The sequence below is a fragment of the Myodes glareolus genome, chromosome 17, assembly GCF_982192425.1.
Source record: "Myodes glareolus chromosome 17, mMyoGla1.1, whole genome shotgun sequence".
In the NCBI taxonomy this organism is placed as follows: domain Eukaryota; kingdom Metazoa; phylum Chordata; class Mammalia; order Rodentia; family Cricetidae; genus Myodes; species Myodes glareolus.
In genome coordinates this window covers 22,547,122-22,574,764 of record NC_142042.1, presented here as the reverse complement: position 1 = coordinate 22,574,764, position 27,643 = coordinate 22,547,122, and the positions used below count along the sequence as shown (strand labels likewise).

Here is a 27,643-nt window from a genome sequence, read left to right as displayed (position 1 = left end):
GGGTCAGCCACTGCCATGACCACTGCCTCAGGACAGGCTGATGTCCTTAAACTGCGACACAAAATCAATGCCTCGACCTAAGATGCTTCCTATTAGGGGTTTCATCACAGTGACAACCCGGTAACTTTATTAAAGCCCCAGTGCTACTTACAATGAAAATTTCTGTCTGCAAACGAAGTACAAATGTTGAATTCTCATAGAAAAAAGTCATGAAATGTAAAACTATGATTTAAGAACGTCTCTTGCTCCTCCTCCTCTGCCTCTGTATAACTGACACTAAGATAAAGACATGTCTGGCTTATGAATACCTTTTGGCTACATTATTCTAAAATAGTAATTGGCTTCTTTTCCCCTCACTGATTATGGCCCAACAAACTTAATGTAATTCCATGTAAGTCCCTAAAGTTAATCATGTCTACTGATGAAAGATTAAGAATAGAATAAATCAGCAAATTGGCAAAGGCCAGATTATGTTTGTAATGAAAAGTAGGGTTTTTTTTTTATTATTTTGTAAAGCAAATGCTTCATCAATGAAATGTAAGCTTCAAGCTTGAACGGTGCATACTTCAAAATCTTTGGGATAAATAGTTTAATGTGTGTGAACATATGTGACAGATTAGAATTTGACTCTCCACTACAGATATGTAAATATTAAAGAAGCAAAAATATTTCAGTAACATACAATAATATAAATTTTTTGCTACTTAATTTAAACATACTTAATGACTTAGCTAGGATAACTTGGGATAGCATTAACATGGGGTTGTCTTGCATAGATTCACCAAGATTTGTTCATGCCCAAATTGATAACCAGAGAAATAATTTATGTAACCTGTAAATCATAGGAAACACTTTCCAGTGTCACCACATCTTGTTTATATTTCCAGTTACTTAACCACACATTTGCAAGAGGAAATTTGATTGCTTGAAAATTATAGCTTAAATCAGTCAGTCATTAAAATGCATTTACAAGTCTGCCATCTCCTAGCACGGCTACCGCCGCATGCTCAGTCATGGCAGGATGATCACAGATTGCTATCGGCCTAATGTAGAACGACAAAATTTTCGAGAAACACTCTGGCAAAGGGATAGCTTACAAATAGCATATAAAAGTCACTTCACAAACTACATGCAACTGGGATCAAACTGGACCCTATAAAACTAGTAATAAGCTAATACCAGAGTAAACAGTCACTTAGAGACCATGAGAGCAAACTCTTCAAGCCAGCGATACACTTACAGAAGCAGAAGCATAGATGCCAGGAGCATGTAAGAAGAAAACAGTTCACTGTGTCTGGCAAGTCTTTATGTTGTAGCCCTATAGAGTCTTTCATGATGACAGTGATCAGGATGCTCTACAATGCAGGAACATGCGGTTCTCATGGGGAAATAGCACTCTAAAATTTGGTGATTATCTTTGAAAGTAACTGCATCTGATGACGGTTAAACCAAAGTTCCCCAGAGATTGAAAATTAGAGAAGGGCATTTAGAAACCGTGAAAATGGGAAAGTACCAGGTGATCACATTACAGGTAATGTCAAACCGATATGATGGACTTACCTGAGATGCACATCATATCCTCTGATCAAGGACCTCGTATAGAAGACACGGTAAACTGAACGCACTCATCAGCATGTGTGGCAGGCACTACCTACAGTGCACTTGGATACAGGTGAGGCGTGATTCTGATAAAGGCCTTAGACTGAAAAGCTGTGCTTTATTAACACGCTCTGTGTTTATTTTAAACATGTGAAAATACATTCTATTGAAACTTCAGAGAGGGGATGGCATTCACAGGTTCCTGATAAATATTTTGACACTCCTGGTAAATGAGGAAATATGTTTCACTGATTGCCATTTTATTCTCTGGGAACTACAAGTGGTCACTATTTCTGTAACTGAAATATTTGATTAATTTCTGTGATAATCAGCTGAGGGATAAAATAACCAGAATCCATTGACATAACTGTATCTTTCTACATTAGCTGCTTTCTGGCAATACAATAATATTAGTTGTGAGAACCCAAAGATAAACCTGAGATATTCTCTGCCATAATCATTGTTACATTCAACTTTATCCTGTGCTTTCTCAAGAATAATTCATTTTCTGAACAAAATATGCATTTCTTTTGTTACAGAGCAGTGGCTCTTCGAAACTGGATTATGAGAACACAGTGTGCATGCTTTGTTTACTGAGATAATATCATTCCCTTCTAAAATCTTTCTTTTGTTGTCTTCTCATTAAACTATAATCTATCTAGAGTGTTCTGAAATTTGGGGTTTCAACAGAAACAATAAGAGACTGAGTCTCAACTGGGAGGGAAAATTAATCACTCAAGAGAAACAAGTTCAAACAATGTAAATTAATTTGTTATTGAGCAGACTTTCTGAATGACTGCCAAAATGTTTTCCTCTAATCCAGCACTTACTGATCTGTTTGCTTGTACCTAATAATATCTTACCTAGATTCTTAAGCAAAGAAATGAAGGTAAATAGTTTCATTGCATTTTGGCTGTCTCTTCTCCAATACTGAATAGGTTCCCTAGATGACAGAGGGATAAATGGGTGGAGTGAGACTTCTGTAACTAACTGGAGAGGTTCAAAGATCTTATGAAATGTTCTTAAGATAGTGGACGAGTCTGAAGCAACAGATACTTTTGTCTGACACCATGTTACTAGCTGTGGGAAGGCAAAGTTTTCAAAATAGCAATATATTCATGTTTATATTACACGTACACATAAAGAAAAAGCCGCAGACATATAAGGAGAGGAAAAGACTTACCATAACGTCTTCTAAGATTTTCTTGAGTTCTTCATGACCATGCCTTTCAGCAAGATGCAGCATGTCTGAACCATCCATGTTCTTCATCCGGGCTGCCCAGGTTGCCCCTGAACACTGAAGCAGATGAAGAGCCAGATTCTTTAAGCCAAACTTGGCTGCACAGTGGAGAAGTGTTGGGAGCTCTCTGGTATGAGTATCTGGAGACACACGAAATAAAAGGTTGAATATATTATATTTGCACTGCCATAAATTATCCAAATACAACATAGTCTTGAGAATCACACTCAGAAAGTTGAGCAGAACTTCAGTAAATATAAGAAAACACGGGCAGTCATTGCAATGGAGACATTCCTTACTATTTTCTTAAAATGCTATTATCACTAGCATTTATGCACCAATCTTAATTGAGGAGCAGATTTGAAATTACAAGAATTTTACCGTTCACATTTCAAAAAATGTACTTGGCCCTTCTTGCATGATATGCAATGGGTCAAAGTTTGACAAGTATTTTATAAGGTGAGACTTTTATAAGGAAAAATTGACATTATTTAAGGTCTCTACCGACTTTCAATAAAAATAATGTAATCTCTTGAAAACACACAATATGCAAATTTTATTTATTTGCAATGACTTTCATTATAGGCAATTTTTTACAGTGTTCAAAATAGGTCAAATTTAACAATACAGATATCAACCTGGTAATTTAAATTCTCACATGCCTTGATTACCTTGTTCTTTGCTACATTAGAAAATATAATACTCAAGTGCCATCTCTTGACAACCCATGCCCTGTCATGGTTCCTGCATCCTGTCAGTCTGGCAAACTAAGTCCCTCATAATTCAGTTTCAGTATTTTATTAATTATTTACTAATTACAGGAATATATACATCCTTTAGCATCAACAATTTATCTTGGTATCTTCAAGTTAGTATATTATGTTAAAAACAACAAATAACTTACTTGGGCATCTATTTCTACACAGTAGAAGGAGTGGCCAGCACTGCCTAGTGGCTCCTCCCTTTATCTTGAGTATCCAGTGTCAAAGAAATCAAACTGATCAGGTGATATACCCATGAGTCTATTATATTACTATTATGTGTCTTTCCTAGATCATCATTGTCCTGGTTAGTTTTATGACAACTTGACACAAGCTAGAATCATTAGAGGAGAGGGAGATTCAATTCAGAAAATACCTCTATAAGATCAGTTTATAGGCATGTCTCTGGTATATTTTCTTTTCTTCTTTTTAAAAATCTAAGCATATTTATTGAGTATCTGCTTTGTCTGGATCCATCTCACTAGCTATGTAGGAAATAGGAGGCATACAATAATGCTTTCTAGGATATAGTTTACTAGGCAGTGAGATAAGAAAAATTACCATAGAGACTCTGGAGAGGCCATAAATAACTTGCCTATCACAGGCTATAATAAAACAGGAATAATCCTTGTAAATAGTTGCCAATGTTATAGTAAAAAAAACAACAACACTTTTTCAACTGGTAGTTATTTTGGGTGGGAAGAGGCAGAAATATAGGATGACTAAATCTAGAACCTATTTGGGAAATACAGTGAATGCTGTATCGAGGATTTTTTTGTTTTGTTTTTATTTTTGTTAGCCAGGAGGTGGTGATGCATACCTACAATCCCAGTATTTGAGAGGAAGAGGCAAGCAGTTCAAGGTCAGCCTGGTCTACAGAAAAAGTTCCAGGAGACCACAGATGCCAGCCCAGATAAAAGGAAATCTCAATTCTGAACATCTCTGTCCCAAATACAAGGCCACCCTCATGTGTAAAAGAAACATTGCTAAAGCTTAAATCACACAGTAAGCCCCACTCACTAATAGTGGGAGACTTCAATACCCCACTGTCACTACTGGACAGGTCTACTAGACAGAAACTTAATAGAGAAATAAGGGAACTAACAGATGCTATGACTCAAATAAATGTGACAGACATCTATAGAACATTCCATACAAGCACAAAAGAATATACCTTCTTCTCTGCACTTCATGGAACCTTCTCAAAAACTGACTACATACTTGGTAACAAACCAATCCTCACAGATAAAAAAAAAATGGAATAACCCCATGTATCTTATCAGATCACCATGGCTTAAAGTTAGAATTCAACAGCTACACTAATTTCAGAAAGCCCACAAAAACAAAGAAACTGAACAATGCCCACTTAAATCACCATTGGGTTAAATAAGAAATAAAAAAAGAAGTTAATGAATTTCTAAAATTCAGCAAAAAAGGCCACACAACATATCCAAACCTTTGGGACAAAATGAAAGCAGTGCTAAGAGGAAAGTTCAAAGCATTAAAAGTCTACATTAATAAGCTGGAAAAATCCCACATTTTCATACAGGTGAAAGACCTGTATGACAAGAACTTTGAATCTTTGAAGAAAGATATTAAAGAAGACATCAGAAAATAGGAAGATCTCCCATGCTCTTGGGTAAGTAGAATAAACATTGTAAAAATGACAATCTTCCCAAAAGCAACCTACAGATTCAATGTCATGCCCATCAAAATCTGAGAAAAATTCTTCACAGACCTCAAGAGAATAGTCAACTTCATATGAAAAAACAAAAAACCCAGGATAACCAAAAGCAATCCTGTAAAATCAAGGAACATCTGGAGGCGTCACCATCCCTGATTTCAAACTCCACTATAGAGCTACAATAATGAAAACAGTCTAGTATTGACATAAAAACAGCCAGACGTACCAATGAAATTGAATCAAAGACCAATATATCAATCCACACACCTACCAACACCTGATTTTTTTACATAGAAACAAAAGTATAAAATGAAAAAAAGAAAGTATATTTAATAAATGGTGTTAGCAAAACTGGATATCAACATGTAGAAGAATGAAAATAGTTACATATCTATTACTATGCCCAAACTCAGTCCAAATGGATCAAAAAACTTAACATAAAACCAATCATACTAAACCTCACCAAAAGAAAGAGGGAAGTACACTTGAATGCATCAGCACAGACTACTTCCTAAATATAAATAACCCCAGTAGCACAGACACTGAGAGCAACAATTAATAAATGGGACCTCCTGAAACTGAGAAGCTTCTGGAAAGCAAAAGACATGGTTAACAAAACAAAATGGTAGCCTACAGAATGGAAAAAAGATTTTCACAGAGGTCTGATCTCTGAAATAGGCAAATAACTCAAGAAACTTGACATCAAAAGAATAAATAATCTAATAAAAATGTGATACAGACCTAAACAGAGAACTCTCAACAGACAAATTTCAAATGGGCTGAAAGACACCTAAGGAAATGCTCAACATCCTTTACCATCAGAGAAATGCAAATCAAAATAACTCAGATTCCATACTAAACCTGTCACAATGGCCAAGATCAAAAACACTGATAATAGCTCATGCTGGAAAGGATGTGGGGTAAGGGAAACATTCCTCCATTGCCGGTGGGAGTGCAAACTTATACAACCACTTTGGAAATCAGTGTGGCGATTTCTCAGAAAATTCGGAAACAACCTTCCTCAAGACCACTTTTGGGTATATACCCAAAGGAAGCTCAATCATACCATAAGAACATGTGCTCAACTATGTTCTTAGCAGCATTGTTTGTCATAGCCAGAACCTGGAAACAACCTAAACGCCCCTCAAATGAAGAATGGATAAGGAAAATGTGGGACATTTACACAATGGAATATGACTCAATGGCTTTTCACATTCAGTGTTTCTTTGGATGCTATAGCATCTTTTTAAGGGCACATTTCTGATTCTTTGTTATTGGGCTCGCAACTCTTTCACAAGAGAGCTTGTGAGCAATACAGATCTCCATAGCTGCCATACACGATCATCACAAAGTCAGCTCAACATAGATCTGTTGTGTGATCTTGTTCTATCAGTTACTGATATAGTTAAGAGATTTATTTTTCTTTCTTGTCAAGGATCCACCACATTAAGGTATTAAGTTTATTTATATGTCTTCTGCAATTAACATTCTGCTTAGTGAAAACAATAAAAAACAACTTGATTTATATACCAGGGCTAGTGAAGTCATGGATCTCAGGAAAACATACCGTGACCAGCATAATTCCTAATTACATTCTAAATACTGATTCTTCTATACCCATCAAACATCAAAGATGTTTCTCTTTGTAGTAGACAAAAACAATTATGGGAACCATAATAGGTCAAAATGCAAAAAACAAAATCTGAGGTGCCCAGCTCCAATGGACACACCTATAGCATCCAAGGCTCTGAAAACATCATATAAGAGGGGGCTGTAAGATTGTAAGAGCCAGATCCAGGACATCTGCTGTAAGAATGTGTCTCCTAGAAATGACTTGGAAGCTTCATTCATGATGTCACAACAATATGGCTGTCTAAACAGAGATAAAAAAGTATACCTACCAGGACAAGTTAACGTGGAAGGAGGAAACCACTGCTGTCTGACAAAGAACTACAGGCAATGAAGAAATGCTGAGCCAGAGAGAAATTAGTCTTCCTAAGGGAAGAGTCCCTAGTTGGTTACCCAATACCATGTGGAAAGGATACAGCGGGTTGTATTTATATATTTATGCACATATGTAGACCCAATAAAGGGAATAGGGCTTGAGTTTGAGAGGGAGCAGGATAGAAGTATGTATGGGAGAGGCGGGGAGAGAATAAGAGAAGAGAGGAGGCAACGTCACTATATTCCAGTTTAACACTTCAGACTGCGTATGGAGGTGCACATGTACACTCTAGGAGGATGGGACGTAGCTGATGGGTATGCAAGGCCAACCTTGGCGAATGGAATTGGAGGATAGCCTCTACTACATGAGACTCTCTCAAAATACAAAAGTAATGAAGCAACAACAACGAAACTGAGTTTTGAATTGCTTGTTCTTGTTTGGGGGTAGGTAGCATTAAGACCTAAGTTGTACATCCTAATCAGGGGAGGGGTTCAATTAGCCTTTGTTCTTAAACTAACTTGATATTTTCCTTAAACTAACAAAATTTAGTAAATGAACAGTTTATATAATGTTCTTAAGTAAAAAGAATAGATTTCTTCAAAAGACACAAAAACTTATTAAAGTTTGGCTAAATTTCAGTACATAACTATTCCTATTCACAGCAATTTTCACTAAATTGTTTAGTTTTTTTTAAAAAAAAAAACAGGATCTCATGTAGTGCTGGAATTACACACATGTCCTGCCATTCACAGCAAGCTTTCATTTAATTAATCAAGATTTCTTATATTAATTTTATTACCAAGGAATAAATAAGCAAAGCTACAATTTGCAGAAACATATGGCAAAATTGTTGGGTTCCCCCCCGACACTTGAACAATTACCATTTATTTTTAGCTCTCTCAGCCAATGTTTGCCAAATAGAAATTTAAGACTAAGAGACTAGAACGTCTGAGGGGATCTTTTAAAGAAACATCTGATCAGACATGTCTTTTACACGTTCAAGAAAGCAGATGGGGTTTGGGGCAGCAAGGGAATTGAGTCATGTAGTAAGCTTGTCCATGCAGGGTGCTTAAACTAAGAGAATTTTAAAAAAGAGGGCCAAGAAGTTGATTGGCAGACTCAAACCGGAGCTTTTAAGAGCTTAACCTAGGTGAGTAGAGTGACAAAATGGAACATGTCCAGCTATAAAATGTAAGAATTAATTTAACATTTGACAGTGAGAAGGGTATGGAAGCTGACAGTGCAGGACACGTAATCCGTTTGTTCTCACAAATGACTCTCTTGGATATTAAACATTCACTCACTCGGAGTGAGAGGCCAGGTGGCCACTTTGGGACAAACAGTGAGTCACATGAGAAAGTGATTAAAAGGCAGGTGATGCAGATTTTAATCCCAGCTCAGCCAGTAAATCTTTGGCTCTCCAAACAGTTCCTTCATCTTCCTGCACCTCAGCTCCTTTATTTCTAGAAGTTGAAGGCTGCGGGGTGAGGATTACAATAATTCTAATATTCTTCTGCTTTATGCCACCAACTCTTGGTGGCAGGGAGATAGTTTTCCCTGTTTTTAAGTACAAAGAAGTAGGGAAAGGGGCTGGGGAGATGGCTCGGTTGGTAAGGTTTTGCCACACAGGCACGAGGACCTGAGTGTGGCTCCCTAACATTTCTGGCACATTAAAAAAGCAAAACAGCAGCAGTAGCATCAGTAGCAACAACAACTGCAATGCAACCACACACACACACACACACACACACACACACACACACACACACACCTTGCTGCTGTCATCACTGCCACTATGCCACCACCACCACAAAACAAAGTCAGGTGTGTTGCTGCCTGTTTCTGCAATACAAGCATGGTGGGCTAGAAGGCAAGAGAACCTCTGGAACTCGCTGACCAGTTTAGCCTAGTGGATGGGTAAACTCCATCAACCATTGGATATATTCATTCTCTCTCTCTCTCTCTCTCTCTCTCTCTCTCTCTCTCTCTCACACACACACACACACACACACACACACAAATACACAGAGACACACACACACACTTTGTCTCAACAGTATGGTAGCCTAAAAAAGACAAACAATGATAACAGTTGATATACTGATATGTACTGAAAAACAATCTCACAGGTTCCTAGCCCTAAGTGATGAACTACAGACAGTCTGAGGAAGGGGAGCCATGAGAAGAGCAGGTTGGTATGGTCATAAAGGATTGAAAATGAACAATGTATAAAATATCATGAAATGCTAATCTGTGCAATTAATAAATGCTAATAAAAATGAAAACAAAATAATAAAATATTATTTTATGAAATTCCAAAGTTGTACCTCTAGTGGGTTTACTGTAAAGGAACCGAAAAGAGAATAGCCAGGAACACGGGAAGCTGAAAGCAGATGCACTGGTTGAGATCACATGAGTGGCCCCTGAGGACTACGCCTTTCAGGGATATTGCTGTGCTTATTTTCCCATACATGGATCTTACAGAACTCCAAGTAATGTACAGTGGAAAACATTGGATGGATGTGCAAGACTGTAGTGCCTGAGCCCATTAGCAAGGAGCGTTCAGTATTTATTTCAGGCCTTCTGTTGTCTGAAACCTGAGATATTCTTTAAACATATTAAATGACTTATATAATAAAATAAATAAGGCCCTGATGAAAGTTGGATAGTCATTGGCTTACTAAAGGAACCAGGAAGAATTTAACAAGGCTTTAAGGAGAAGTATCAAATATAATGCCAAGATTAAATAAAAGTATAACATGAGAATTATTAGTAAACATTTAATGTTGGGTTATCCAGGAGAATTAAGTCTTAATCTTAGAATATTTATCTTTGATATATATGTATTTGTCTGTTGGCACCTAATAAATGTGTATGTCCTATGTTGAGTATGGGCTAATGGCTCAATAGGTAAAGAACTTGAAGCTCAATTGTTTGGGCATGTGTTCAAATCTCCAGCCACACATTAAGCCGGGTACAGAAAAGTGTGACTGCAGACCTAGCATTCCTACAGTAAAGCAGAAGGCAGAGAAAAGACACCACGGGAATCCTGAGGGCCAGCGAGCCTATTGGATGTAGTGATGAACAACATAGAGCCCTATGTACAAGGTGGGAAATGAAAGTGACACCAAAGGATGTTCTGTGACACCTACAGAGACAACATGGAAGTTGGGAACTCTCATTTACAGGCATGTACACGTGTGTACACATACTCACCACATACACAAAAAGATTTTTACAGCATATTTCATATACTTATGTCCACTAAATATACACATAGTTCATATATATTTATGTATTTTATACACAGACCTATGTATCATCTATCTCTATCTATCTATGTATCTATCTATCCACCTACCTACCTACCTACCTATCTTTCCGTCTCTGTCTCTGTATCCATCTCTGTCTCTTCTCTCTACTGCTATGATCCTCAATACTCTGGAAGTACCCCCATAGTCTACATGTTCATCTTCCCTAATGTGGCTGAGGAAGCTAGGTATTCTGTAATTCACCTGACATCTGGCATCCCAACATCTCCTCTGTAATGTAGAGATCAAATAATACCACAGGAGCATTGTCGGGAATTAAATTAATTTATGTAACGTGTTTCACCTCATGTTTGGCACAATTAAACACAAAACACAGATGCTAGCTATGGCTAGTAATAGTATATTTCTGTGCTTTTGTTTCCTTTTTCCTTAACATTCCTTTCTCTTTCACCTGGGAGACAAAGGTGTTGCTTATTGAGTTTAGCTGAGCCAGTTCTCATTTTTGGAGGGGTATATTATTTGTTTGGACAAAATAACACAGTTCCTCTTTTCCTAAACTAACTCCCACTATGACCATTAGCTGAATGACATTTCTCCCCACCTCTGACAGAAAATACTCTACATCACACAGACTTGAGAAGAGCTGTGTAACCATGCGGACGTTAAGGGACTACTGCAGCAGGCTGCTGAAAGTGGCGTGAGACCCCAGACAGCTGAGGGCTCCAGAAGGATTGCCGCGGTTACACTGGCTGAGTGTGCAGTCCTGGTCCCATCCTCAGATCGCCACAGCTGTATTCAGCCTGTGTGATGAGGGACCAACCAGGTGTGCTCACGTATGAATCAGAACTAGCGTAGCAGATGCCTAAAATGACCCTGACTCATTTTAGTGTTTCTCTTTGATATCCTGGGCTCTAGTGTCTTGAATGCCAGTGAAAATTGCTGAATACCATCCGTTACACCAGTTTCCAAGACCGCAGTGATCCACATACTAGAGACTCACCCATAAATCCTTCCTATGATTCCTGTGCCAGCAGTCTTAAAATACAGAACTACGCCAAGTTTACATGTTTCTTGTCGTTCTACTCCCCGCGATAACTTTTTTCGTTTGGAAAATTCTCCTCCATTACAAAGGTCATTTTTAAGTCAAAGGCAGATCATGACAACGAAAGAGAACATTGGAGTAGATTTTGCTTCTTGTACACATCTACCCTATCTTTACCTATCCTCTACTTTGTCTGAGTAAAGCATAAAAATAAATGTCAAATGAGGAAGTTTGTTGTCTAGACAAGGGCAAAATGACTAAGATTGGCTTAGGACAGTATTTTACTTATTTTAGAAAAGAGTCAGCGAACTGAACTTAGCATTTCCTAAAATAACTTTTTAAAAGAAGACTGGGTGAGAAAGTAATAAAATAAGAATCTTCATTATTATAGCTTTTGCTTTTAAATAAACACAGATGTCTGTGGGTCGTTGCATGACTTATCATAAGAATGTCAGTGTTGACCAGGTTTTCAGTTCCCCGCGGGTACAAATCTCCTCACAATATCCCAGTCTTCCATCTAAGCTAAAATATGTAGAAACAAACAACGTATGTTTAACAATGAAGCCCTTCGGCACTGAATTATAGACCTGCTCTGGAAACACACTCAGGGTTATGCCTGCTTCACAAATACTCAGATACATCTATTGTCTTACTCAAGACCATTGTGGTTTTCCCTTCATAGTCTTAAGAGAAATATCTATATAAACAAGGGCATCCCAAACCTTATCAATTCAACATGAACATGGTGAGACACAGATGAGGGTTCCTTAGGAGCAGGTATATTTGAAGCAGGCACTGAAATAGAACTTCAGTGGCGAGAAGGTTAAGTTGTTTCCATTGCTAACGGCCGGGTCCCAAAACAGTTTAGGAGGAAAGGGCTTATTTGAGCTTACAGTTTATAGTCCACCATCAATGGAAGAAAAGCGGGAAACTCCAGGCAGGAACTGAAGCAGAGACAATGGAGAAATGCTGCTTGCCGCTTTGCTCCTCAGCTTGGCTTTTTATACAAGCAAGGACCCCCTGCCCAGGTGACCCCACACTGAGGCCTCCCACATCCAAAATGAATTGAGAAAAGGCCCCACGGCCTTGTCCACGGGCTAATCGGATGAAGACAACTTTTCAGCTGAGGTTCCTTCCTCCCAGGTGACTCTAGGTCATAACAAATTGACAACAGTTCAGCAGCACTTGAACGAAATCATGTTTATATCTATCTTTGAATTTTATTGTGTTCATTTTGTATTTCAAATGAGAATTGTTGTGTCATAGATTTAATAGTATCTGATTTTCCAGGCAATACTCCACAATAAAGAAGGATGAATTATGTAATCATCCGAGGTGGTGGGGGCACACGCCTTTAATCCTAGCACTTGGGAGGCAGAGGCAGATGGGTGTCTGTGAATTTGAGGATCGCCTGGTTTGCAGCATGAATTTCAGGACACCTAAGGCTACACAGAGAAACCCTGTCTCAAACAAGCAAACAAACAAAAGAAACCAAACAAAGAGAGAATTATGTAATCATTTTTCTTCTGTTTTTAGCTTTTTAGAAAAGTTACTTTATAAAAAGCTTTGCTGATTAAACAGTTTTCATCAGATTCTAATAATGGTTCACAACTTGTATTTGCCACCAATTTCCGAACTATCTTGGAGACAGACTAATATTTTTTCTTTCTCAAGATCCCGTGAGAGGATAAATTATTTTACTGGTCTGTTTTTGAACAATGAGGGGCTGGTGAGCATGTCTGTCAATGGAGATCACCTGGGAACAAAACACTGCTGATGCTCTGGGTCCCCACTAATTTGTGCCAAGCATGGCTTAGGCCTGTTGTATTACAAAAGTTCTGTAGGTGGCTAAAATATTCCGTTCTTGATATTCAAGTGAGACCTTCATGTCATCAGCACCGTCTTTACCTGTGCTTATCAGCAGGATATTTAAAACATACTTCAATCTTGCTGCATCAGAGCTATGCAAAGACTATGCACAATTCAACACATTTAAGTATTCATCATTTATGAAAATATAGGACCAATGCCATTGCATCCTTCCTCATTAATCAAGTTTTTCTTTATTTATGAATAAAATACCCTTGATAGCTCAGAAGGAAGAAAACTTTATTTTGACGATTATTTGAAAGAGAAAGGGAAGGGCTGGGATTCTACACTCCAACTGAATCAGATGTATCACATAACCTATAATCTCCCTGTAAGCTATATCATGTGACCTAAAACACCACAGTAGGCCTGAGCTTCAAAGATGTCTCTCAACAAATTTGGGAACTAAGCCTTTAACCAGGGGCTTTTGCAGAGCATTACAGATCACAAATAAACTCCAAAATTTTCATTCTCTTAAAGTTATCTAGAATTCTACCAAATGAGAGGCCTAACCCATTCTGCATTTGACAATTCTATAGTTCCAATTTCATAAACCTAAACAAATATAATACTGACAGAGTTTATAAAGATTTCTCTCATGGGATATTTTTCTCTTTTTTCCCAACTTCATCTTCATAGTTTTGTGCATACTTTCACTCATGTAGACTTCTTTTTGCCCTTCTCCTCCTCACTGGGACCCATCATTTGAGATCTAAAGTCCTACCTCTGAAGCAGACAATGGAAATTAATGTATGTTCGTCTGACATTTCCATAGGCCAAACGTGTCACATTGTTTAGATCATCAACTGAATATTTTCTTATTTCCTCAATTAAATTATAAGTATCTTGAATTTAAAAAATCATGTTATATTCTTTTTTAGCCCTAATTTGGCACCTTATTTTGTAAGTGAATAATAGAATTAAAATTTTGTTCACAGATCTAACCCTCCTCCTTCTTAAAAAATGGCATGTGTCTTGGGCTTCCCTCTTAATAGACCCCACGGCCCTTCAGCTGCTTATACATTTAGTTGCCTCACAATCAGCTGGGCTTCGGTATTCTTGCTGCTGCCTTAAAGCCTGAATGGCTTACAATCAATGTGCTTAACAAACTAAAAAATACCCCCAAAATGCTTTAAACTGTAAGTGTGAATACACAAATACTAGACTTATATTTCTTTTTTTCCTTTGATATAGAAAAGACTTGTATTTCTTAGTCCTGTGCCTGTCTCATTCTCCATAATATCTCAGTGTTTACAGATGCTGCATGCCAAGTGAATTAAACATTCTTTCAATAAACTATGCAGAAACAAAAATGTTTCTAAAATAGACCATGAGCTCACAGTAACATTTGACTATATAACTTTTGTCAGTAGCTCTTACATGTTTTATCTTGGTATATTTTATATATTTTGTACCATGCAAACGATAACTAGTAATTATAGAAAATGTCCACTTGGAGGCCAGTGTGGTGGTTCAGAAAGTAATGCCTCTTGCACATGGAGTCAAGTCTCATGATCTCAGTTTCTTCCATGAGATCAAACCTGAGAAAACTGATTCCCATAAGTTGTCCTCTGATCTCCAACATGAGTGTGTACCCACACACATGCACAAATAAATTTAGCAGATTTTTAAACAAGAAAATGCCAATTTTAAAAAAAATCTTAAAAACACAAGTACTTACATTATACAATCCCCACATAACACTACAAACAGGTGAGACAAACAATTTATACACCACTATGTATGTCTACTATTCAACACCAAAATATCAAGCCAGCAAAAAAAGCATGCTAAAATTAATTTTGGTGGTTGCATTAATATCTATGTCAAAATTTACATAACCATTGATCTTTGGAATACTGTAATTACACACAATGATGTGATAAATATTATTTATTACAAATATATGTATTCAAACATATTCTTAGAATAAAACTAATTAGGTAAGTCTACTAATTTTAGAATGGACACACAGTTTTACAGTCTGTGATTGAAAAAGTTAAGTATGTGGACCTATAAATGTTTGTCTTATTGGGTTTGACACAATGGATCAATGGATAAAGTGCCTACTGGTCAAACCTTCTGATCTGAGTTTAGTCCCCATGACCAATGTAAAGGTGGATGGAGAAAACTGATGGTCAAAAGTTATCCTCTGTCTCCTGCATGTGTGTTCACATCTACACACACACACACACCACACATGTGGCATGCAGGCACATACACACATATCTATGCACTAACAAAATATATTTAAATGTTTTCTCCATTATAGTATGTCTTTAAGAGATAGGAGTTATGTAAAACAAAAGGCAGTTTCTTGGCAACATAAGTACTTAAAGAGTCACAGAGATCGGAATATAATAAATAAATAACACTGTTGAAAAATACTCACATTCTTTTGGAGGGTAAGTTTCAGTTTGGAGAGGTTTGAATTCATAGTGTGGTATCTCATGCTTGAATATAGATGTAAGCACACCATCAAGCTCTTCCATGCTTTTCTGTTTTCAAATGCAAAAAGGAAATTTAAAATTAGCTGATAGGATGCTCATGTTCCAGTGGTTGGCCCCTCACTCATGCCCACAGAGGTAGCACTAACTGAACTTAGTGTGTCACAAAACAGAAAGTCACCACATAGGGAATGGTTCTAGAACTAAGCTCTGTGTTTAAGTATCTGAGGGAAAGAAATTGAAGGCGCCTTCTTTGTTCCACTGTTCACAAGCAGGGAGAAGAAAGTAAACCAGGCCAGCCATGTAGAGGGATTTGATAAAGAGTGTGTATCACACATTTTATAATTTCCTACTGTAGCTTATAATGAAGCAGGTGCATACACAAGTGGAGAAAATGCTTCAGAGTATCTTGCATATCACCATAGAACCTTCATCTGGCGATGGATGGAGGCAGAGACAGAGACCCACATTGGAGCACTGGACTCAGCTCCCAAGGTCCAAATGAGGAGCAGAAAGAGGGAGAACATGAGCAAGGAAGTCAGGACCACGAGGGGTGTGTCCACCCACTGAGACGGTGGGGCTGATCTAATGGGAGCTCACCAAGGCCAGCTGGACTGGGAGTGATGGAGCATGTGATCAAACTAGACACTCTGAATGTGGCTGGTAATGAAGGCTGACTGAGAAGCCAAGGACAATGGCACTGGGTTTTGATTCTACTGCATGGACTGACTTTGTGGGAGCCTGGTTTGTTTGGAGGCTCACCTTCCTAGGCCTAGATGGAGGGGGGAGGACCTTGGACTTCCCACGGGACAGGGAACCCTGACTGCTGTTAGGACTAGAGAGGGAGGGAGAGGTGGGGAGGGGAAGGGAAAAGGGAGGCGGGGAGGAGGTGGAAATTTTTAATAAATAAATAAATAAATAAGAAAATGCTTCAGAGTGGAAACTCCCAACCTGTGTGTCCTTTTGGTGGTGCTACCCTTTCAGAGGGCTCATCTAAGACCATTGGAATACATATATGGTATTTACAATATAATTCAGAACAGTACCAAAATTATAGTTATGAAGTAGCAACAAAACTAATTTTATGGTTGGGGGTCAGCACAACATGAGAAACTGTCTTAAATGGTCACCGCCTTAAGAAGGTTGAGATGCACTGCTTTACAAGGTTAGGAAAGGTTCTCTCTCTCTCTCTCTCTCTCTCTCTCTCTCTCTCTCTCTCTCTCTCTCCTTCCAAGAAGTTATTAAGTTAATTAAAAAAGATAGGTCTTTAGTAAAAACAATATGATATTTTCCCTAGTCAACTTAATTTTTCTAACTTTTGAATGAGTCATTTCTTAACATTGTGACCATGAATACTGAAGTAATCATTAAAACTCAAAGCAACTTAAGACTTGTAATTATTTTGTATTTGCTGCTGATTAGCTATGTGTGTAGTTACTGAGTCACCTTAACTGACATCCAAATAATATAGCAGAAAAATGTTTTTAACTCCTGACCCAGGTCTTCTTTGTGAGTCTTAGTAATGCATGACTGACAGCATCAGCAAAGGAGGAAATGTACCAAAATCAAAGTTGTACCATAATATAATAATGATATTAATAAAAAAAGACTAGAATATAGAAAACATGTCTATCATAACATCAACTAAAGCATAAAGAGACTGACTTTCTCATCTTCATCTATTGCCAATAATTTATAATTTATAAGAACTTATTGCTAAGTATAGGGCAAGATTTTAATAATTTAATTAAGTATAACACATATTCAAAGAACTGTTTTTTGAAAATGTCTTATAAAATGAAGACACAATTTCTTGTTTTTTGATTTTTATTAAGCTTTACATTTTTCTCTGCTCATTTCCCTGCCTCCCCTCTCCCCTTCAACCCTCTCCCGAGATCCCCATGTTCCCAATTTACTCAGAAGATCTTGTCTTTTTCTACTTCTCATGTAGATTAGATCTATGTATGTCTCTCTTAAAGTCCTCATTGTTGTCTAAGTTCTCTGGGATTGTGATTTGTAGGCTGGTTTCCTTTGCTTTATGTTTAAAAACATGAGTGAGTATATGTGATAATTGTCTTTCTGTGTCTGGGTTACCTCACTCGAAATGATGTTTTCTAGCTCCATCCATTTGCCTGCAAAATTCAGGATGTCGTTATTTTTTTCTGCTGTGTAGCACTCTATTGGATGACACGATTTCTTAAAGGAGTTTTGGCGTTATTCCTTCGGCTTGTTTGGAGAACTCTTTTCCAGTCATGTAACAGCATTGGTCTTGTCAATCCTGTTCCTTCAATCCTTTTCTTTGACCATTCTTTCAATTGCCTTTCACTTTCTACTTCTGTCAGAATCATCAATGTTTCATCCATACTCCACTAACTTCACAGAAGTCTGTGCCTGTAGACTGGTGCTTATTGGAACTCAAGCTCTGATCGTTTGAATTTGGGAGAGAATCTTAATGTGCACATTTCATCGACCTTTTCGTTTATCTGTGCATCATATATCAAGCAGTCACATGCTCCGTGATTTTTATTTTTTTATTTTATTTTTATTTTTTTTACCATTTGTTACTTAATCTGGAACACATCAACCTGGCGAACACTACCCTTTCCTCTGTAGATCTCAGTTGGCATGTAGAATAGAGACAGGCAGAGGCAGAAAGTGTGAGAATGGTGGAGCCATAGGAGGCTGATTAGTGGGTTCACAAAAACACAGGCTGGAGAGGTAAGTTCTAGTATCCCCAGCACAGTGTTATGGTCACTGTGTAACCATAGCCTCCCACATACTATGTGACAGACAAGATAGGAGAAGCCTTTGGTGCAAATGAGGAATGATAAGGAAAGAATGTGATCACCTGTATTTTATCACTTTGTGGTGGACAAATGTTAGAATATCATATTGTGAAAAGTCATTGTGTATAATGATTCAATTTGAATTTAAAACGAAGATATGGAGCATCTCCACATATTTGAAACTCAAACCTCTTGAAAGGAGAGTTGTTATAATCTCGCAATTAACATTTCCGCTCTGAACATAAACTTGTGGGGCATTTCAGTCTGAAGAAAACACAGAGGGCAAGAGTTCTAGGTTCTTTATCTCCTAGGAAACCAGTGCTTGTCATTTTAGTAAGAAATTATAACTCAGATCCACGACCCATCCAAATCTCTCCTTTGCCACGTTGCTATCATCCAGCATGACGAGATACTATGGAGCCTTTCAGAAGAGAGCTAATATCTCAGGCATTTTTCAAAACAACATTTCCTTAATATTCACAGGAAAAGATAAGACAACTTTTGTATGGTCTCTAAGTCAATATGAAAGAGTAAAAACTCAAGATCCACTATGATAGTGAAAGAAAGATGAGTTCTTTGTCTGCCTGGTACAGTACACTTTGGAGAGCTCATGATTGTATAAGCAGGTGGTTTCACACACGAACCACAGTGTATTTCCAGGGTGCAGTTTCACTTCTCCTGCTGTCTTCTTTGCATCCGTGCTCTATATTCTTTCACTACGTTATTCAAATAGTATCTGGGAGGAGGGTGTTGCTTGAGGTTTTCTCATACCCAGAAGTAATAAACACTTGCTGTGCCCCATATATGAGGAAGTAACTAGTGAAAAATGGTGGTTTTGCAAAAATGAGAAACAAAGCCCATCTTGTCATCAAGTGTCTTGGGTGGCAGGAAATGTTGGTGCGTGGGATGAATGAGAACACACGGCAACCTTAAAGAATAAAGAGTTAAGGATCATACAGTGAGGAAACACAAAGGAATGCTTTGGTAAGAGAGGGTTCTGGAAAAGTTTGGGAACTTGTATCATGTGCATTGAAATGCATTTGAGCGTCCCATCCTGTGAGCCATTAGAAGTTGGCTGCAAGTCAGCACTCTGGAAAACACTGGTGCTTCTCCCTGCATTTGCACCTTGAATCAACCAGGGCTGGTGAAAATAGGAAGGGTTGATTAAGACATAATAAGAAGCCTGAGCTAATGGGCCAAGCAGTGTTGCAATTAATATAACTTTTGCATGATTATTTTGGGTCTGGGCGGCTGGGAAATGAGCAAGCACCATCCGCCTACAAAGGTTTGCATCAATATTTTGAGACAGACAGAGTCTAATGGAAAATTTAGAATATTACTAGAAGGAGAAGGGGTTTCCATTCTCACTCTAAGAAAATCTTCAAAGGAAACAGCTCCAACCACAAAATTAACTGGGTTAAGAAATTACCCTTTAAGGAAACTACTAGGAAACAGAAGCACAGTGGAGCAAATTCTCACAGTGTGAGTTTTTCAAGCCAGATCCTTTCCTTACTCCAGCCCCACTGGCTTTTTTATTGTCAAGGTTTCCATCACTGACACAAGATGCCTGAGAGAAATGACAGGGGTGAAAAGTCAATGTTGGTTCATATTTTCAGAGGTTTCAGTTCATAGTCAGCTGGCAGAACCACCATGCAAGAAATGTATGACTGAAACTGCTTCCCTTGGAAGATGGCAAGTAGGGAGAGAGAGTAAAGCAAGGTCTAAGGACAAGCTCTGTCCTTAAGGGCATAGCTCCATGACATACTCTTTCCAGCTGACCCACACCTCCTAATGTTTCCATTGTCTTCCAATCTTAACATCAGCTGGAGAAATACTTTTTTTTCAGTGAGATAATCTTTCCTTTTTTTCTTTTTTTAATTGATTTTTATTGAGCTCTACATGTTTCTCTGCTTCCCTTCCTGCCTCCCCCATCCTCTTCTTCAACCCTCTCCCAAGGTTCCCATGCTCCCAATTTACTCAGGAGATCTTGTCTTACTTTTTAACCAATTCATAGCAATGTCTTATTGTCTTAAGTATTTGCTAAATGGATGTAGTATATTTAAACAAACCATGAAGATATACTGCTGTCCATGAATCAGTGCCTCTCTCAGCCCTTGTCAAAGAAACTTCTTTTTGAAGTAGATGACAACTAAGACAGTGATGTCCTACTGGTCAAGGTCCATAGAATAAGAGACGGTAGAGTACTTGACCTTAAATGGGATGTCCCATTTAAGCCTCAGAGTCTTTACAGAGGAGCGAGAAGAAAGTCTGTAAGAATGAGAGGTGAAGGAAGATGACACACAGGTTGGCAGCTTACACACCAACTCACAGTGATTGTAACAGCTTGCACAAGACTTGTTCAAATTCAAGCCAGAAAGAATCCCAGTACGAGGGTGCACATCGATTTCTACGCCAGTTTTCATGCTATTGGTGTTTGATAGCTGCTGGGAGAGAGGAGGTCAGTTTTCTTAAATGGTGTGGTCCTTGGTAGGTAGCCTACTCTCCAGGGCAAGCCCCAAACCAGTGAACTAGAGAGAATTAAAAAGACAGGGAAAAGGGATATAGAGTTGTGTGAGAGGAGAAGTAGGTGATTTGGGATGATTGGGGGGGGAGATGAATATGATCAAAATACATTGTATGAAATTCACAAAGAACTAATAAAAGTATTATTAAGTATCTATTTGTGGGTAGCAAGTCATAGATTAAATAATATACACAACTTAACAAAAAGAAATTAAGTATACTGAGTGGGAAGCTGAAAATAATATTTATTGTGTGTAAAGTAAAATATACAGTGTGATAAAAATATGCAATGCAAAGATGCCTTTTACTGAAAAGAAGTATAACTAAGAGGAATTATTTCTTATATTTCAAGAATTTTTTTTGAATTGGTCTAGAGGGATGGCTCAACAGATAATACACTTGCTGCTTTTCCAGAGCTACCAAGTTCAGTTCCTAGCACCCATGTTGGGCAGCTCAAAAACACCTACAACTCCAGTTCCATGGATTCTGATGCCCTCTTCTGGCTTCTGCAGACACCCACATGCATATGGAAGATACTTACATAGATATATACACATGAACATGAACACAATAATTTAGAATATTTTTAAATAACAGGCTGATCATATTGTGATCAATAATTATTATATTCTTTTAGCATTTGACCTAGTTTCACTTATGAATCTTACTCAGTGATTTCTCTAAAAAGCTAACATTTTTGCTGTCCCCAAGACACCTGTGTAAATGAGAAGACAGTCTCACAGGTTTTAATTAATCTCAGTTAAAGATAAATTAAAGCATTTCTATCTACAGTGTTTGAATATTAATTACCCTACCCAACTAAGTTTAGAAGTTTTTTATTTGAATATCTTACGCTCCCTGTTTTAAGTGATGCACTAGAAATTGAACCTTTATTAGTCTCTGTACTGGGATTTTAGGATTTATCACCCCTGAAAGAAAGAAAGACGACTGATTCATTAAGTTCATTGAGGTAAAGTGTTCTAAAGCCTAATGGACATCATTAAAACAAAGCAAAATCAGTTCTTTCATGAACTCTTTATTAAAATTCATACAATGGCTTTATTACTCTGTGTGCAATAGCTTTTAAATGACAAATAAAGTCTCTTATTGTGAGTTCTAAGAAAACTGAAACATAAAACCCACCAATTTCTCATTAATTATTCTGTCCTCAAATTCACGCTGGGTTTAGACTATATATACCCAGTAGCACTTAAGTGGTCATAGAAGGATCTTGTTAATAATTTCATGGTTGTTGAAATCATATCTGCCATAAGCCATGTAGGGAAGCTCCCTGCAAATTTTACAGTGTGCCATTTCAGGCAAGCAGGCCGGGTGAATTCACACTTGCTGGTATGTTTCCTTACAAAGAAACAACCATTATGGGGGGGATGATTACAATGTAGGTTGGCTTTTGAATAGAGGTGTTCAGTGGACTTTTTGTGAAGTAGACAAATTATTGGGTTTAGTGACAGTGTCAGAAGAAAGGACTAGTCACTGTGGTGTTCTATATGAACTCAGAGAAGCAGTTTGTACACAACTGGCCATAAAACCACTAATAAAATGTCTCTGTAGTTCCTCCTCCATCAAATAAAGGATCTTTCTTATGGCGTGACAGTGATTTACAGAATATTTGTGCAGATTTAGAGGAACCCCAGTTCTCATGCAGTGTCTGCGTTAGGGAAAGAACCCAAAGCATGGCTACTCTTTCTAGCCTCTGATGGAACACTTAGGAGGGCCTAGGGCCTAGTGTACTTGCCCAGAGCCCAGTGCACTTGCCTTAATCCCCAAGTACTTCTTGGGCCCTGAGGTCAGCAACAAAATTTCCACATCTCTCCCTATCCAGGTACATTAACCCTAGCTCTCATGTGTCTCTTTGCCAGCCAGAAGTGTGTTGTCCATAGGCTAGACTGCTTTGGCCTCTGCAGACTTGGTGCACATGCTGATCCTGATAGCAAGGCAAGATCTAGTCTGTCTCTCCTTTACAGGCCCCTGGATTTGGCAAAGAGGGAAACCAAGGCATAGCAATACTGCTTTTCACCTCTCATTTCAGACTCGAGGCAAAGATAAACAGTTTTTCCTAATATCCTAAAATCTGTGCATTTACTTCAAGCTACAGAGAAAATCATGACTTGTACATTATTTTATTCTGAAAATGTATCTAGGAGTCATACATTTAACTTTCACTATATACAAATTGTCCCCTGGCACGAAGCCCATGTATTTGGAGACTATTTTACTTCTACACTAGCTGTAAATGGAGAATGTTGACTATCCCCTTTATTGAGTTTTAGTTATGAGCAGAATTTTTAGTAGAAGACAAGGTAGACTTGTCACAAGGAAATAAAGCAATCTGTATTTCAAGCTATTAAATTTGCACTTGTTTTGCCACTGCAATATAGACTTTATGTCAAATGTCCTCAGACTTCCCAGGCTGACAAATGGTATTTCACTCTCTGTCCTTTTCTAAGGCATTTGCCTTTCCCATTGTTCTAAAGTGTGACACTCATAAAGAAGAAAGTGTCACGCAAAATAAGTCAAGACTCCAGTGCCTGTCATACAAGGTTCAGGGCAGCCTGTCAACATCACTATCATTGACAGTTCTGTTATAGATCTCAAAGGGTGAGCCTGAAGATCACATCATTCGACTGAGTCAACTCTCCCTTTCCTTACACTCTTCTCTGCCATTTTCTCCCAGTAAGACAATTAAGTGAAGTTTATAATTCCAATTGTCAAATAGCAAAAGCCATTTTATACTTTTCATGTAACATCAAGTCTTATTATTTTTAGTTTACATTAAAATATTTATTTTATTCTGAAACTCAATGGAATAAACATGTAAGTCATACATTTTCATATTGAGCAAGATTTCTTCCTATTAAAAGTAGGACAACTTTAAAAATGCAGAAACCAGACTAATGGCTTAAGCTCCTTAAAGATTCCTTAAAATTTTTCCATATGCCTATCACTAATAGGAAAATGTTCCACACATGAGGTCTTCAAGGAGGCCAGTAATACATCATGAAATACCCATCTTGTGTCTAGAACATCTAAAGAACATGGATGATTCTATCATTTTTACTGTCAACTAACAATGAGAATTAAAACTAAGAATTATGTAAAAACATCCATGTGAAAGTAGATACAAGATTCACCCCAGGTTTTCATTGAGTGGTAGCTAGGTTTGTCTGACATAGACTTACAAGTACATGACCTGATTTTCTTTTGTTTTGTGTTGTTCACATCTAAGTAAAGAAATTCATTTCTCAAGGGGTGCTCTTTGACTCTCTCTCTTCTATTATCTATCTTCTCCATAACAGCTTTAAATTGAGCCTGTCCTGATAGCCATGCTGTAATGGACAAGCTGTCACTGGTTGGAATTGTCTGGAAGGACTTGATTGAGGCAAAGTAATTTGTCTGTGTCTCTGCCCCTCAGAGGCTGACTTCTTCCCTTACTGTGGATCATCCATTGAGTCACATTCTATCAAATCTAACACCAAGCCAAGAACCCTCCCTTTCTGCATTAGTTCTTTAGCATATACTGTGATTAACTGGTTAGAAAGATCAACCATATCTTACCTGGCATATACTCTTGTCTGTGTCTGACATTCTAAATGGACTTTCTGTGGCATTGGCTGCTGAGTAGTATTTAATCTCTGTTGTGGCCTTGATGATTCCATCACAATGGATCTTGACAGTGACTGAACCAGCTGGAAAATCTTACAAAACATGAACAAATGTTAAATTAAGCACCAAGTATAATGCACACAACATACCATTATGATGTAAGCTACAAAGGAAGCCTTTATGGAGTTCTAGCATTTAACTTCCAGCACTTAAATTTTTTTCTATATTTCATGCTTTAGAAACAAAAAATGATGTTTAGATTAAATAAACTTTGGAAAACATATGCAAAAATTATAGAAAAAACAAAGTACTAAATTATTTCTCCCTACTGATACACCTTTTTTTGCAATGATATAAATCATCTTTAGAGAATTCCTTAGAATTTAGCAAAGAGAATCTATTCTTTAAACTTGCATATTAGTTTCAATTTTATGAAGGAAAAAAATCCATTAATTATATGCAAGTTTCTAGAAATTTTGTGTAGAAGGAAGATTTATTGACATTGCAGAATAATTTGCAGTTGATTAGAACAAGAAATCCTGGGTGGTGTGGGAGATCTTTCTGTCTGTGTGTTGCTTTTATTGGTTAATGAATAAAGAACTGCTTTGAGCCTATGGTAGGGAAGAACAGAACTAGGCAGGGAAAGTTAGACTGTATGCTGGAAGAAAGAAAGGCAGAATCAGAGAGAAGCTATGGATCTGCTACCTGAGACAGATGCTGGGAACATTACCCAGTAAGCCACTGCCATGTGATGATATATAGATTAATAGAAATGGGTTAAATTAATATGTAAGAGTCGACAATAAGAAGCTAGAGCTAATGGGTCAAGCAGTGATTTAAATAATATGGTTTCTATGTGATTATTTTGGGTCTAACCTATTCGGGCAGCTGGGAACAAACAAGCGGCCCTCCTCCAACAGATTGGCACCCAACATGGGCCACGAACCCACAATTCTGCTGATACAGATTGGCATGCCAACATGGTGGCCTAAATCTATGTAAAACTTGAGAGGGCTTGGAAAATGAAATTCTAGACACACACAAAAAACAAAGTTTTGCTGCATCTATTTTTCAGCTGGCAGCTCGCTGCAGCTCATTTTAGAGAGGTTTTTCTTATTCAGCCATAGCACAAAAAAATCTGCATTCTTTTGAAATGCCGGTGTTCTGGGTTATGATGCCAACTTGAACTCTGACATTTTCAGGCAAGGGGTCCAGCTACAGAGCATTTGAGTGGGGTTTGTGAGCAGACTGCTTTAGCTTGCTTAATGGCGACATGGACTGGCTGTGTGCTTGGGAATGGGGCTGTGTCTATAGCTCCTAGAGGCCTAAGCAGCTGCACCATGCTGTTCTGTGTGGGCATGCAGAAAGTACCATATATACCATAGTAATGGTGCAGATTTAGTTTTAAGAAGTACTTAGCATTTGAAAAAGTGCTCCTGAACAGTAAAAGATTACAGATATGGAATAAAGACAAATCTAGATGAGTCATAGTGTTGGATAAATGTATTTAGGCTTGGAGGGAGAAGAAAATGAGTATAGAGAATCATAAAATAAAGTTAATGCTTTTTTAAAAAAGTGTAAAGTCTTTAAAGAAACAGAGTACAGATAGTCATAGATTAAAGTAGTAAAGAAAAATAAGCCATGTAAAAATGGAAAATTCACAGAGACTATGTATTTTATTGTGTTATCGTTGAAGTTTTGACTGTGAATGAGCTAAGTATAGAGAGACATTTCATTGTATGGGCTGCTAAGCTAAACCAGCATGTATATTATAAAGATATCATAACTTCCAAATTTGGGTCTAAAGATATGTTGCTTTGGAAAAGAGGCTCTTCTCTTCTTTCCACAGAGGATGAGAACCTGTGGATTGCTTCTAAACTGTTGTGGTTTCATGGAACAAGACCCCCCGAAGGTCACCATGAACATCTCCAAAAATTACTATGTCCAACAATCAGCAGGAAGCAGTATGGAGAAAACTATGCTCATATTCCCATATATTGTCTATAAATATTTGTTTACATTTAAAGAGGGTTATGGCATAGATATAAATAATTTGCACTGGTATGGATCTTGGTTTATTGATATAAATTTAAGGTCAATTTTTTATATGAATATTTATTTCTGATCTTGATTAAAGTATTGTGTTTGTATAGCTCATTTAAAAATGTAATGTATAATTTAAAAATATTAGTTAATAGATATTCATCTATAATAGCCAAGCTTCTAGTTATATTTATTAGATTTTCTAATTGTATAAAGATATGTTTCAGTTAGATAGGTATTCTTCAGATCTTTTAGAGACCTTCAGAATATGACATTTAAAATGTTTTAATAACTTAGTACTTTTCATGACAATGAGACACATTTGCTTCTGGCAGCAAAAGCTACTTCAAGAGGAAGATGGGCATAGGAGAGGCTCCTTATAGAGTTGATTAGCCATTTGGGCAAAAAACTGCTCTTCCCTGGACTGCTGAACTGGACATACAGGACCCTCAGAGAAATAAATGTTGAACTTGCCTAAAGGTAAGACAATCCTCTGATTTCCTGCTACATAAAAGAGTCTACCAGATGTTCTGAAGGAAGCAGAAGAAAGTGACTGACAAACTGCCAATATGGGTGGAAGTGTCTTTTAAATTCCCTGCTTCATGGAAAAGTCTGTTAGATACTATGGGTCAGTAGGCTGAAGATGGATGCCCCAACGGTACGGAAAAACTTTAGGTGACTGTCCATGCAGTGAGGTGTCTCTGTCAATTCTAGAGATTTGGAAGTTGCTTACAATGTAATTCCTGTTTACTTAGGTAATATATTCTTCTGAAGTCTTTGATGGAGTTGAAGAATTTATAGTAATAGC

The 27,643-nt window shown here is 37.6% G+C and overlaps 1 protein-coding gene across 3 annotated transcripts in view; it reads right to left on the bottom strand.

Moving 5' to 3' along the window:
- The window catches only part of Bank1 (B cell scaffold protein with ankyrin repeats 1), a 230,998-nt gene that overhangs the window by 127,881 nt on the left and 75,474 nt on the right, over positions 1 to 27,643 (bottom strand). For all 3 annotated transcript variants that reach the window (XM_085677666.2, XM_085677665.2, XM_048456824.3), the window contains exons 5-7: positions 24,745 to 24,884; positions 15,805 to 15,910; positions 2,783 to 2,979 (exon numbers count right to left, since the gene is read on the bottom strand). In XM_085677666.2, coding sequence (XP_085533792.2) covers positions 2,783 to 2,979; positions 15,805 to 15,910; positions 24,745 to 24,884 — 443 coding nt within the window. The remainder of the gene's footprint in view (positions 1 to 2,782; positions 2,980 to 15,804; positions 15,911 to 24,744; positions 24,885 to 27,643) is intronic.